The sequence below is a fragment of the Mytilus galloprovincialis genome, chromosome 3 (assembly GCF_965363235.1).
Source record: "Mytilus galloprovincialis chromosome 3, xbMytGall1.hap1.1, whole genome shotgun sequence".
NCBI classification, from domain to species: Eukaryota; Metazoa; Mollusca; class Bivalvia; order Mytilida; family Mytilidae; genus Mytilus; species Mytilus galloprovincialis.
The window spans coordinates 50865165-50877620 of record NC_134840.1 but is presented as its reverse complement, the minus strand read 5'-3'; the positions used below and the strand labels follow the sequence as shown (position 1 = coordinate 50877620).

At 29.3% G+C, this 12456-nt stretch overlaps 1 protein-coding gene across 7 annotated transcripts; it reads left to right on the top strand.

Annotated features, from left to right (window-relative positions):
- Positions 1-512: 512 nt before the first annotated feature.
- LOC143068249 (ankyrin repeat and EF-hand domain-containing protein 1-like) lies at positions 513-12218 on the top strand. Of its 7 annotated transcripts, none has more exons than XM_076242162.1 (10): positions 513-610; positions 958-1466; positions 1838-2037; positions 2575-2848; positions 3046-3856; positions 4701-4927; positions 5725-5930; positions 6542-6604; positions 8017-8053; positions 10506-10645. In XM_076242162.1, the coding sequence occupies exons 2-9, from the start codon at positions 1121-1123 to the stop codon at positions 8017-8019; spliced, it is 2130 nt and encodes a 709-aa protein (XP_076098277.1). In that variant the 5' UTR covers positions 513-610; positions 958-1120; the 3' UTR covers positions 8020-8053; positions 10506-10645. The 7 variants fall into 7 exon arrangements, with proteins under 7 accessions (XP_076098277.1, XP_076098276.1, XP_076098274.1 ...); XM_076242161.1 differs by lacking the exon at positions 8017-8053 and adding an exon at positions 7675-7711 and having other exon boundaries at positions 10506-10643; XM_076242159.1 differs by lacking the exons at positions 6542-6604; positions 8017-8053 and adding an exon at positions 7270-7293 and having other exon boundaries at positions 10506-12218.
- Positions 12219-12456: the final 238 nt, after the last annotated feature.

Genomic DNA, 12456 nt, shown 5'->3' with positions numbered 1-12456 from the left:
CTTATATCATATGACGAGGAAGTTGCAGTAGATCCTTATAGCTCAAGTGACTCCGGCACGGTAAAATATGATAAAATATGCTAGTTTCAAGTCAATGCACGGAATACTTTCAATATAGGATAGCTAAAATCTATAAACAAGGATAATATACATCATAAAAAGCTTTTTACGGTAATGTCAATTTCAAATAAAAATAAGTCATAAAATGTCTAAAATAATACCTCGGACTTAAATAATAAAAGTACTAACTTTCTGTGAAAACATGCCGGTAAGCTAAATATTTTTCAATTTTTTTGTAAATTTATTATTTATTGATTTTTTAATAGAAATGAAGACAAATATTTGAAAAATATTACTGAAAATTATCTTGTGTGGACTTGCATTTTTTTTATACTGGCCGTTAGACCATGAAATAATATAATAATTCCATAGTTAGACGAACACGTGAAGGACGTACGTCATTGATTACTTTTTTTTTAATTGATTTGCTCTCATTTGTCACATCAAGAGTAGATAACTCGGTAGTTACGCTTCAGTGCAGGTGCGAGGTCACTTCCGTCTTCCTTGACAACTGCTACAACAAAATATGGCGTTAACCAAATGAAGATATGTAAGTATTGATAAATTTGAATGACAGTATTTTATTTTCTTAACATATTTAACCTTTCATCATATGCATACCGATTAGAAAATCCCTAGAAATTCATAGCAGTTGTTCGGTTGGCTAATCATGAGCATTTGTACATGTTTTGGCCTACTTATATTTGTCTTGCTCGTATTTTAAAAGGCCTAAGGGTTTGCTCTATTTTGGTTTTATGATGATGGAGTGTTAGCTGTCGGTTTGGATCCATAAAGTTAAGACTAAAGAATGTCCAAGTAGTATCTGTTACATTTAAACGATTGTCAAATATTCAACAATTTTAAATATCTGATCATATTTATCATTTACAATAACAGGTGGAAATGCCATTCATTGCTGATGCTTGTGAATTGATTAATTGATGGTTCAATAGTGTGCTGCCAGCAATCTGTAGAACTCTTTATTAATTCATGAAGAACAACACAATTTTGTTTCAAAGCAAATTATACACAGAAGCATTGGATTTATAGCAGATTCAAGATGCCTATTGCTCAAACAAGACTTGAAACACTGCAAGTATGCAAACTTTTGCAATGTGTGAGGGAAAAAGACAAGGAATCCATAGAGAAAATGACACTACATGGAGTACCTCATTTAGTCAATTATAATGATCCTAATGATGGTTTGACAGCTCTTGGGGTTGCAGCAACTTCCAATGATGATGATATGATAAGATTTTTATTGCTGCTTGGTGCACATCCAGATGTAATGGACTTCAAGGGGCGTTCAGCTGCAATGCGAGCAGCTGAGTATGGTCATGTGGAATGTCTGGTAGAGCTTTGTAAAAATGGTGCAAACATGAAATTAACAGATTTGGAAGGAAAAGGTAAAAAGCATAATTGTCACTTGTATACATACATAGGGATGACTGCTTATACTAGCTACAAAAAGTGAAAGGAATAATCAAGATGTTACCTCCAAATTTTATTTTTTTTAAGTGTAAATATATTGATTTTTATTCGTTTTTCTCTGTAGTCAGAACATTTATTTGTTTGAACTTTTTACAAGAAGACCTAAAGACATTATTTTTTTTTATAATAATATTTTGATAAACAAAGATACAAAATGTATCATAAAAGTAAATGATTACAACTAAATTTATTTATATTATTAAGAGGTCACATAATTTTCAAAGTATTTATTGTATTTATTGTTACTATTATTTATATACATGTTTTTATATGTATTTCTTTTCAGGTATATTGTTTTACTGTATAACACCGACAGAAAGACATTCTAAATGTTTAGAAATTGCAGTAGAAAATGGTGCTGATATCAACAATATCTCAAAAGAAGGTATACCTGTACTTATGTTTGCCTGTGAAACTGCTTCAGAAAATGAGGATACTTGTATATTGATGATGGAAAAAGGAGCTGAACCTAATGCCAAACAAGAAGTAAGATTAACAACTGAATATATATTAATAAATTCTGGCTGATTTATGATGCAACTTCTGATTAATTTGGACAATGGACTTATTTTAGATTAATACACATTCAATAGTAAAATCGGATTCATTCATATTTATATAATTGAATTACATGTACATATCAAAGGAATCCATACTTTTGATTGACTGAAAGCAACTGCTAGACATTTCAATATTAAATTGTAAATCTCAATATAGTTTAACTTTGATTCATGACATGCTTCTCATGACAACGTCACTTAATTGCATAGAAAATCAAATTAAAATTTGCCAAAAAATATTATTGCATGGTTGTGGAATAAATATATATGTAATGATAAGAATGTGATGCTTCATTTCTAGTACTTAATGTGCTTTTTGAAAGATTTAACACCCCAATTAAAATATAGAAGAAGCATTGAAATCTTAAATGTTAACCGTTCTCTCCTTACAAAATCTAAAAATTAACAATCTGCATTACATGTACCTTATTTATGCATGGATTTTTCTGGGTTTTTTTTGCAGAAAACTGGAAAAAATGCACTGATGGCAGCAGCAGCTAGTGGTAGTGTAAAGGTTGTTCGTGCTATCCTAGAGGCTGGTGGTGATGTGAATGCTATTGACATTAAACATGGCCATGCTGCACATTATGCCTGTCAGAGTGGTAATCTACTAGTCTTGGCTTGTATGGCTGGGTATGGTGCACAGTTTGACCAGTACAACTCTGACAATAACAACCCAATACACTTATCTGCCCTACATGGACATGGAATGTTTTGTAAATTCCTAGCACAAAGAGGTGAGTTATTACAGTTTAACAGCTGCACTTGATGCAAAAGAAAAAATAACATAACTTGTTTCCAGCCTCCTGGCAGTAAAAATATAGGGGTAGATAGGTAGATGAAATTGTATTTACATGCTTTGGTGTGGATTTTTCACAACAACAAAATATTTTGCACATATATAATTTAATATCATTTTATCTTCAATATATAGGCTGTAATCCCAAACCAAAGAATAATGATGGTGATGTTCCAAAAAATATTGCCAAAGACAAAGACAATAAAGAAGCAATGAAAGAATGTAGAAAGGCCGAAAAGTCATTCGGTAAAGTTGGAAAGAACAATGAACTATGGGCAATCCAATTGTACGACTGGGTTTATGAAAAGCAGAAGAAACTTTTGGACAGATTTCAAGCTTTTGATACCGAAGACAGTGGTAAAATCATGAAAGAATCATTTAGTGATGTGCTTCAAGGTATGAGTGCCCCAGTTGAAGAGGAGGATATGAAGAAATTAATTTTAGCTCATGATAAAGCTCATGATGGAAATGTTGATTACAATGATTTCATTGGGGCTAAAAAGTGGGTAAATAAAAACTATCTTATGAGTGCATTTGAAGGCAAGAAAAAGAAAAAGAAAGGTGGTAAGAAAGGAGGAAAGAAGAAGGGAAAATTCAAATTGGTGATGCCAGTTTGTGTTAAAGATGATGGACCTAGAACATATGGTGGAGGACCTCCTGAAATGTTTATTGAAAGACACATTAATTTCACTGATACTGGAAGATTTGACAGAGACAAACCACCTCATCATCCTCTACAGGATGATTCATCTTGGTACCTACAACATCCAGAGAGGATGTACATTAATGTTACTGATGCTACTAAAAATGGGGACTTTGATTCTCTAAGGACTGCATTCCAGAAAGGATCACATGTTGACACCAGAGACAAGTATTATAAAACTCCTCTCATGTGTGCATGTTCTGCTGGAAATCTGGAAATGGTCAAATTTCTGCTAGAAAATGGGTAGGTTACTTATATTACAACTGAAATTCATATTTAATCAAATAGTTTTGTATGTTTCAATGGTTTCCTATACATATTGTTTATATACATGTATTAACCACCTTAAAATTGTACTTATTGCCAAAAGATAGGGTTGATTAGTTGTACTTAAGGTATTGTTTAGAAGTAAACATAACATGCTGTTTATGTTGATAATATGATGATGTCTGTTTTGCACTAGATGGCCTAGACCTGTCAATAACAAGTTGACTTTTGAGTGCTAACCAGGTAAACATTCATAGAGAGACATTTCAGTTGTCATCAAGACACATAATTCGAACTCTCAGCTGACAATAGTCACTACCTTATGTTTAAGTATTAAATGCTTTGTGCTTTGTAGAAAAAAGTACTTTGCCAGTTTTGAATAAGAATAACATGACATATGATGTATGCATCAATGAGACCTCAGCCCAATAACACTATAATACAACACATCAAAACCCCAAAGACATGTTTAAAATTGGTTAACCTTGTTGTGGACAAAGTATTATAATTTATTTCAAACTCCAGATGAACGAGCTACATGTTCATGAATCATAATACCACTTGTGCAACTAAAAACTGTTTAAAGCAGAACATTTGTATAATTGTTGAATGAAAAACTATTATCACCACACGATTCTTAAAGTTCTATAAATTACTATATCATGTACAAGAAAACGGTTTACTTAGTCTAATATTGTTAAATATTATTGATAGATTTTCAAATGTTATTTTATATGAAAAATTACACAGAATTGTTTGTGTTTTATATAAGGTATTGTCAACTTCTATATATATATATAAAATGTTTTTTGTTTTTTAGTGCCAATATAAATGCTCGAGACAATTTTAAGTGGACACCATTGCACCATGCCTGTCATTCTGGTCAGTTGAATGTAGTAGAATTTCTGATTGAGCATGGTGCAGAAATAGATGCCACAACAATGAATGGTGGCACACCACTAACGAGAGCTATAGAGAGTTCCAAAGAGAATGTGGTGGCTTACCTAATAAGCAGAGGAGTCAGAGTTCAAACTGAAAATAAGAAAGGTAAAAAAATAGACAATATTTTCAGACATATAAATGTTAAAACCCCAACAATTGTTGTATATTTATTTCACAATATTACAACTTAATATGCGTGAAATAATTATAGTTGGCTGATCTTGAAATTGGAGGTCCGCTTTAACCTGCTTCCATGGTGTTTTTTGTGTTCACTTTAAAATATTAACAGTTTATACATGATTTAAGTTTTAAGTCAATCTGAAAAGGAAAAGAAAAATTAATTTATGACACAAAATCCTTACACTCACTTGACAAAAGCAAGGCAAAGAAACAGCCTTTTTATTGTTGTTCTAAGAATTGCAGTGATGCTTTCAACAAGTTGCAAATTTTATTACATTACTGCCTCTAGCATCAGTTTGAGTCAAATGTATTCTAATCGTAAAAAATATTTCATCTGAATTATGAATGTGGGTATTATTTCATTTGTAAACAATGCAAGGTGCACTTGATCTACCAAAAGAATTATTTGTCATAAGGTCTGTTGTTTATCATGGGCATTCCTCTTTAAGCCACAAGTAAAAAGGACTTACATAAAATTGCACCAATGTAAAAGAAGGGATACTTAATCCTAATAAATAAAAACTATACTGAACTCAAAATTTATTTGTGTTGTAGTTTTTTTCAACACTGACTGTGCTATATATACAAGTCAGTCAAGCTTGTTATACACTTTTTCAAGATAACACAAACATGTCAATAATACTATTTACAGTTGCATTTAGTTCTGTGGTCTACAATATAAACTATTCAGTAATATGTTTCATTTACTTTTTTTTTTATAGGTCACAATCCAATGGATTTAGCTTTAGCTTGGGCTGATCCAAGGGTTATAGATGTAGTTCAGACTAAATGGGAGAGTATGCCAACTCCAAGTGACAAGAAAGGGGGAAAGGGAAAAGGAGGAAAAGGCAAAGGAGGGGCTAAAACAGCTAGACCAGCTTCAGGGCCAGGTGGAGATCAAAAAGAAAATCAAGCTCCAGCTTCACAGGTATAAATACAAATAAAATCATTACTGAACAATCAAGATTACATTTGCACTAAGTGTCTAATTTGTTCTACTGGATTAAAAATACAACCAGATAAAATTATTTCCATTAATTTAGTTTACATCATTGTTTTTCATGTAGGCTGTATCACAAGTCATGCTGAACACCATTATTTAATTCGTTGATGTTCTTTTATTCAAAAATTTATTCAATTTATTTTTGATATTTACATTAGCAACCATATAAATCTAAAACTGAAAGAGTTTATTGACAGATATTTACTTTCATGTATGATGTTTAACCTTGCTTCTTGTAGGGTTGAGTTTATTTAATATTTTACTACTTGTTATATAATAAATTTATGACATAATATCACAGTATTCATATACTCAAAATAAAATTTTACTGCATGTATCTAAAGCTTGGCCTTCAGTGCAACTATAGTATATAGCACTATTGGGTGACGTTGCACCCTGAATTCTGTTCTCACTAAGAAATAAAAGTATGCATGAAAAATTCAAAGTTTAAAAAATCATTGTGGAAGTTTATCATTTTGTTTATGATTCTCTTTCCTTTTGTTGAGTCATTTAAAAAACCAAATGAATTATTACAGCAAACAGGAGAACGTTTAACGACCACAGGTACCAATACGGGTACAGATCGACAATCATCAAGTGTAAGCCATTAGGTTGTGGTCATATCTGTATAGATCATAGTATACATTATCTTTTATATAAGGTTCAGGAATAGTACTCTTTACTCTATGATTTATTTATTACTGGTAGTATGTGGATTATATTATTACTCTGTGGTATTATATGGATAATATTTCATGAATGTATTACATGATGACATAAATAAATGCAAGAACTAAAGTATTTTTGGACATTTGTTCAAATATTTGACCCATGAACAAATATTTATACTATGCACGTTAATCTTCAACTTTGTGTAATTTTTTTCCTCACTCACAATCATTAGAGGCATATCTTATCTCACATAAATCCACTTCTTTTGATTTATAAAAATAATAATTTGGAAAATAACTTAAGATTTGAAAATATATTTCTTGGGCAAAACATTTTTCGTTGTATTAGAATCTTTACTTTTAAGATATTTTTATTTCTATTACTTGACCTGAAAGATAACTTCAGTTTTGATAAATAATGATCTTACAATTTTGAATTAAATTGAGTTAAATGTTGTCCAGAGATCAACTATAGTTAGTTGGTTTTTGTTGGGTATTATTTCATGAACTGAAATCAGATTGCCACATTCTTGTTGTCATCATTTGATATATTGAATAGATTTATAAATATATGGACATATATTGCACTTCAGAATTATTGGAGTTTTCTTCACTGTGTGAGTTATCTTCCCTGGAGAATTTTGTTTAAATTTGATCTTGTTATTTTAGTTCTGAAGTTAGTTGTATTATAATTTTCATTAGATACTTTTAAAATATCTTATTGAGTACAAATGATAAATTACCATGGTAATATAATATGAAGTAAAATAAAATATTGGATCTGAATCTTTAAAGAATGTTACTTTTAACATGGTAAAAATAGTTGGCATACATAGACAGTAAATATATATAATTTCAATTTATTATATTTAACAATAAGCCAGTCTTAAAAGATGAAAGTCATTGAATTTAAAAAAATACTCATTATGGCACCACTGAAATTCCATAACTATCGTGTATAATCTTTTAAGCAATTGATATTTTGGATTTTTACACAGGTACCCTCAAGAGCATCCTCAGCAGCATCAAATTGATGTAAGCAATTGGCCAATACTGTAAAACTGATTTAGATTATCATCCCCTCAATGTACATCGGGTACATTACAAAATTTACATCTGATAAAAATAAGGAGGTGACATTCCCATAATCATTTTACTTTTATACAACAGTAATACAAATGTTTAATAGGGGATGAAAATCTAGAAATATTTTTGGTTTGGCCTGAGTGTGCTGAAATCACCTTTTAACTATGGTGTGGTATAAAGCTTTGACGGTCACACTGATATTCTGGATGCATTTTTAGCTAATTTCTTATTTTATAATTTTATTTTTTGTATAGTAATCAACATAAGCTGTTTAGAACCAAAAAACCAAGGGTAATGATATGTAGAAATTATTTTTTTTTTCAAATAATACTGTCTGCCAGTTACTCTGCATCTAGATATTTAGATTAATTATGTTAACTTTGGCTTAACTGTAAATGATTTGCTTTGTGAAAAATAAATCAAAAATATCATTATTAGAGGCCCCCTTACCTAAAGTGAAAACTCCTATTTTTTTTAAAAATTTATACAACTACATTAAATAGACATTTTTCTGAATTGCTAGTATTTTCATAAAGCAAGTCATGCTCTTCAGTCAAGGGGGATAACAATATTTAATAATCATATTATCTCCCCTTGTCTTTGGGTGCCTGTGTGAAATCCTCTACTGTAATCTAATATTTAATGTTATTAATTTCATTACTATAAAAAAAAATGGACATTTTTATTTGCTTGGACTTGTTTTCATTTATATTAAAAAATCAAGGGAAATTGAATAATAAAATAAGTTGCATGACATATTTTATCAATTATGTTGTTTTATTTGAATGCGTTTATTGTTGAAAAAATCAATGTCTTAATCATAGCCATAAAACAGTTCTCTTATGTAAAGTAAAGACTGACAAACAATGGTTCATTAATAGTACAGATAGTTTTATTATTCTAAGTAATAAACTTAGAATAAATGAAAAGACTCTAAGGTCATGGCAATGTGTGATAAAATTTGACCTTATAATATCTGACAAAAACACATTATCTTAACACCTTTTATGAATAGATATTCATTTTGATCATATAAAATAAACAATAGATATAGCAGTTTAACTGCATGTCAGTATTCTTTCAACCTGTTTCAGATTGATTTTATTATTTAGTTAACAAAACATTAAAATCATTCACAGAAAAAGTGCTCACATTTTCTTAATAACAAGAGTCTTTCTTGGTATGAAATGCATATTGATATGTTCTTCAAATGTTATTTATTACGCTATTATTAAATGATAATGTTTATGAGTTTTTCTGCTTACTGTAGAATGCAGAATGTGCATATAAACTACAGGTCAAATGAATTTGTCCATTTATTTTTCAACCACTGTTTGATAAATGTATATCTCGCATCTATCATAATGCAAACATCACTATATGTCATTCATTACGATTCATAGTATAGTATTGCTTGTGACAATTAATGTCTAATCATTGTTGTGACAGTTTCAATTTTATTATTACAAAGTCTTTCTGTTATGTTACCTTCAACATTTCAGCAAACAGAGTCACACAATTACCTTTCAGCTCATGGCTTGTTTCTGAAATTGTTGTTAAGGAGGCTCGCGGGTACAAAAATTTCGGCAAAAAATTAAACATTTGTTTTTTCATTACAAATTTTATTTATTACACTATTAGATATAACTTTATGATATGGTACAAAAATCAACCAAAAACATTGATTCAGTTTGGCCCCAATGACTTTTAAAATGTTTTTATCATTGAAAAAGCTCCAAATTATCTCCCTTTGGTGCAAAAATGCCATTTATGGGCATTAAAATTGAAATATATTTTTTAACTCATCGAGTGACCTATATTTTTTATTATTGTTTTCAAATAAGCTGTACATAAACTAAATAATTGTAAAATTTTAGCAATTTCTGTAATTTAGTTCTTTTTTTATTTCGATATTACCTTTTTTTCTCCTATTAGATCAACAGAAAAAAAAGGACATTAACAAAATTGTATGCTTCTTTCGGAGGCAGATTGTGAGCTTAAATGAACGGTGACCCCATATTTTTATTTTCTTTTTCTTTTAAGTATATGATAAAGTTCATTTATGAAAAAATATAGAGAAATCCTATATTAGGGAAGAAAATTGATTTAGACCCACGATCCCCCTTTTATTCTTTTGTTGTTTTTTTTTTTTTGTGCAGTAAAATGGTCTATTTATTTAAGATTTGTTTATTTATATTAATGCACTACTGCCTTGTCATTCTCTCAAATTAACATGGTCAGTCATCAGTTCATCTCTTTAAATCATTATTGTACTTACAAATTCAGAATACCAAATAGAAACTGTCATAATAGCATAATTATTATATTGAAATAAGAATCCATATAAAAGGATAATTTGAACAATATCAGTTTGAAACTTTACTTGAACTTTTCTTGAAAATGAGAAAAAAATAAATTACTAAACTGTTGCGATAATTGACTTTTGGAGTACTTTTACTGGTTAAAAAATCATTTACATATATAGCTGTGTCATTGAATTCTAACAACTTTTTAAAATTTTTTAATATACATTAATATTTTCACATTTATGCTTTGCACGAAAAACACATTTGACATTATATCAATTTTTTTTTTGAAATTTTATGTTCATTTCATACAGCAAATTAATTTTCAAAAAAGTATTCTGTATCGATACACATTTAATGCACTAATGTTTATATGGAAGACTTTTTTTTTTTATAAGCTTTGAATTGAAATAATTTGCAGCTGTTTTGTCTTACAGAATCCGTATGGTACCAGAGATTTTGAAGATGGGCCTCCAAGACAAAGAAAAGGATCAATATTACGTGCTGCTTCAGCACTTGCCCAGGGTTTAGATGAACAAGAAGATATTACATATATTCCTTTAAGAGCCTGGGTACCACAACCAACAACTGAAGATTTACTAGGAGAGAAACAGAAAAAAAGGGATCAGTTTACGTGGGAAGTGGACTTTGATGACTTTCAAATGCCCTTCAATAAAAATATTTCTAATCGATGTAAAGCTATGGAAAATGAAGATGACTGATTATTTTTATTTCATGTTGTTCATTTTTTGACAATTTCCTTTTGTTTCTAATATGTAAATTACCATTTATTTTTTTAAATGGGGGAAGATATCTTCCATCTATCAACTGCTTACTCTTGTGCCAAATAAATTGGAGTTTTTCTTTATATGCTAATTTTAGGATAACTTATCTGTGGCCTTTGATTACTGAATTCAGTAAATTAAAAAAACTTTTGAAAATTGTGTAAGGCACAAATGAAAAAAAAGTACTCTTGTGTGAGTAATGTCACAGATTAAAAATGATGTTCTAAATACATTTCAAGATAAAATAATTTATAGATTTATTTTGTTTTATAAATAGTCAAGAGCTGATGGCTTCACTGCATGTTTTTTTTATTGAATTTCCTATTTACAAGAATTCCAAAGATTTTGTTCATGTCACTCATATTTTTTATGTAAATATTACTGTTTATTATATATTTTCAGAGGTTATAAATGCCAATACATGTATTTTATTTGCTAGTTCATTCTGTGATACTATTGACTTCTAATTTTGTGTGATATTTATGAATGTGCCTGACTGTTTTACTTTTTTTTATGAAATATTGGTTACTTGTTAAGTTGAAATATGTGCTTATACTTTGTATGAATTTGTTTAAATGATTAAACTTTTTATAATTTACTGTAACAAAAGGTAGAATTTCTATCATCATAGACTACACCTAAATAGGTTTGAAATATAAAATGGCAAAGCTACCTACAAGTTTTATAAAATGACATTTCTTAATTGTACAGTTCACATTTGCATTTCAAATACTTAAATTTTTAACAATGATTAATGTAACAATTTGGTTTTATTTTATCCAATGATAAATGATCCAGAGCTTTAAAAAGGAGGATCTGTAAGAATGCAGATATTAAGAAAAAGTCTTTCCCACAAAAATACCTTTACTTAGCCCATCAACTTACAACTAGTGTGTTCAAATCAAATTTGGTGATATGCTATTCCAAAAACTGATGTTATTGAAAACATATTTGCTCAGTTGTAAATCGGTAAAGTAAAATGTTCAGGATGTCTCATTTGATATCAGTTAGTTAGTTTCCTAAATAACTCTTCAGAAAGGTTAACTTGAACAGACTAGATATGCACATATATCTTTATAAAAATTATAGGTTTAGAATGTCCATCTAACCATGATGCATGATTGTCCAAAGAGTAAATGTACTATATTTAACTATAAATGGTCTATTTGAAATATATGAAAAGTTGTTCTATATTTGATGGAAAAAATGAAACAACCATATTTTATATTTTACCACAATCTGCTGATTAATCTTGATAATATTGTGATATACATGTATTGTTTTTCCTTTGGCACACAAATATTTATTCTGTTGTTTGCCAAAGACAATTGTTCAAGTCTTAAGATAAAGAATATGTTAACAATTTGTTGGTTTTTCATTTATTTAACTAATAGGCCTGTCTTGGACAAAAGTTATATTGCCTAAAAAAATTTCTCAAAGACAAAATACAATTACCTGTTTCTCAGTTACCAGTATTTCACTATTTGCAACTAATTATTCCTTTTAAATCATAGAGCCAAACATACATGATTAATAAACATTTATACAACTTTAATAAGGAGAAAAAGATTGAGAAACTTATGGATGAATAAGTATATGAAAA

Coding starts and splice junctions, on each gene's coding strand:
- LOC143068249 (XM_076242158.1), top strand. CDS start 1,121: ATGCCTATTGCTCAAACAAGACTTGAAACACTGCAAGTATGCAAACTT. Junction 1,467..1,837: donor AACAGATTTGGAAGGAAAAG/GTAAAAAGCATA, acceptor ATTTCTTTTCAG/GTATATTGTTTTACTGTATA. Junction 3,857..4,700: donor AAATTTCTGCTAGAAAATGG/GTAGGTTACTTA, acceptor TTTGTTTTTTAG/TGCCAATATAAATGCTCGAG.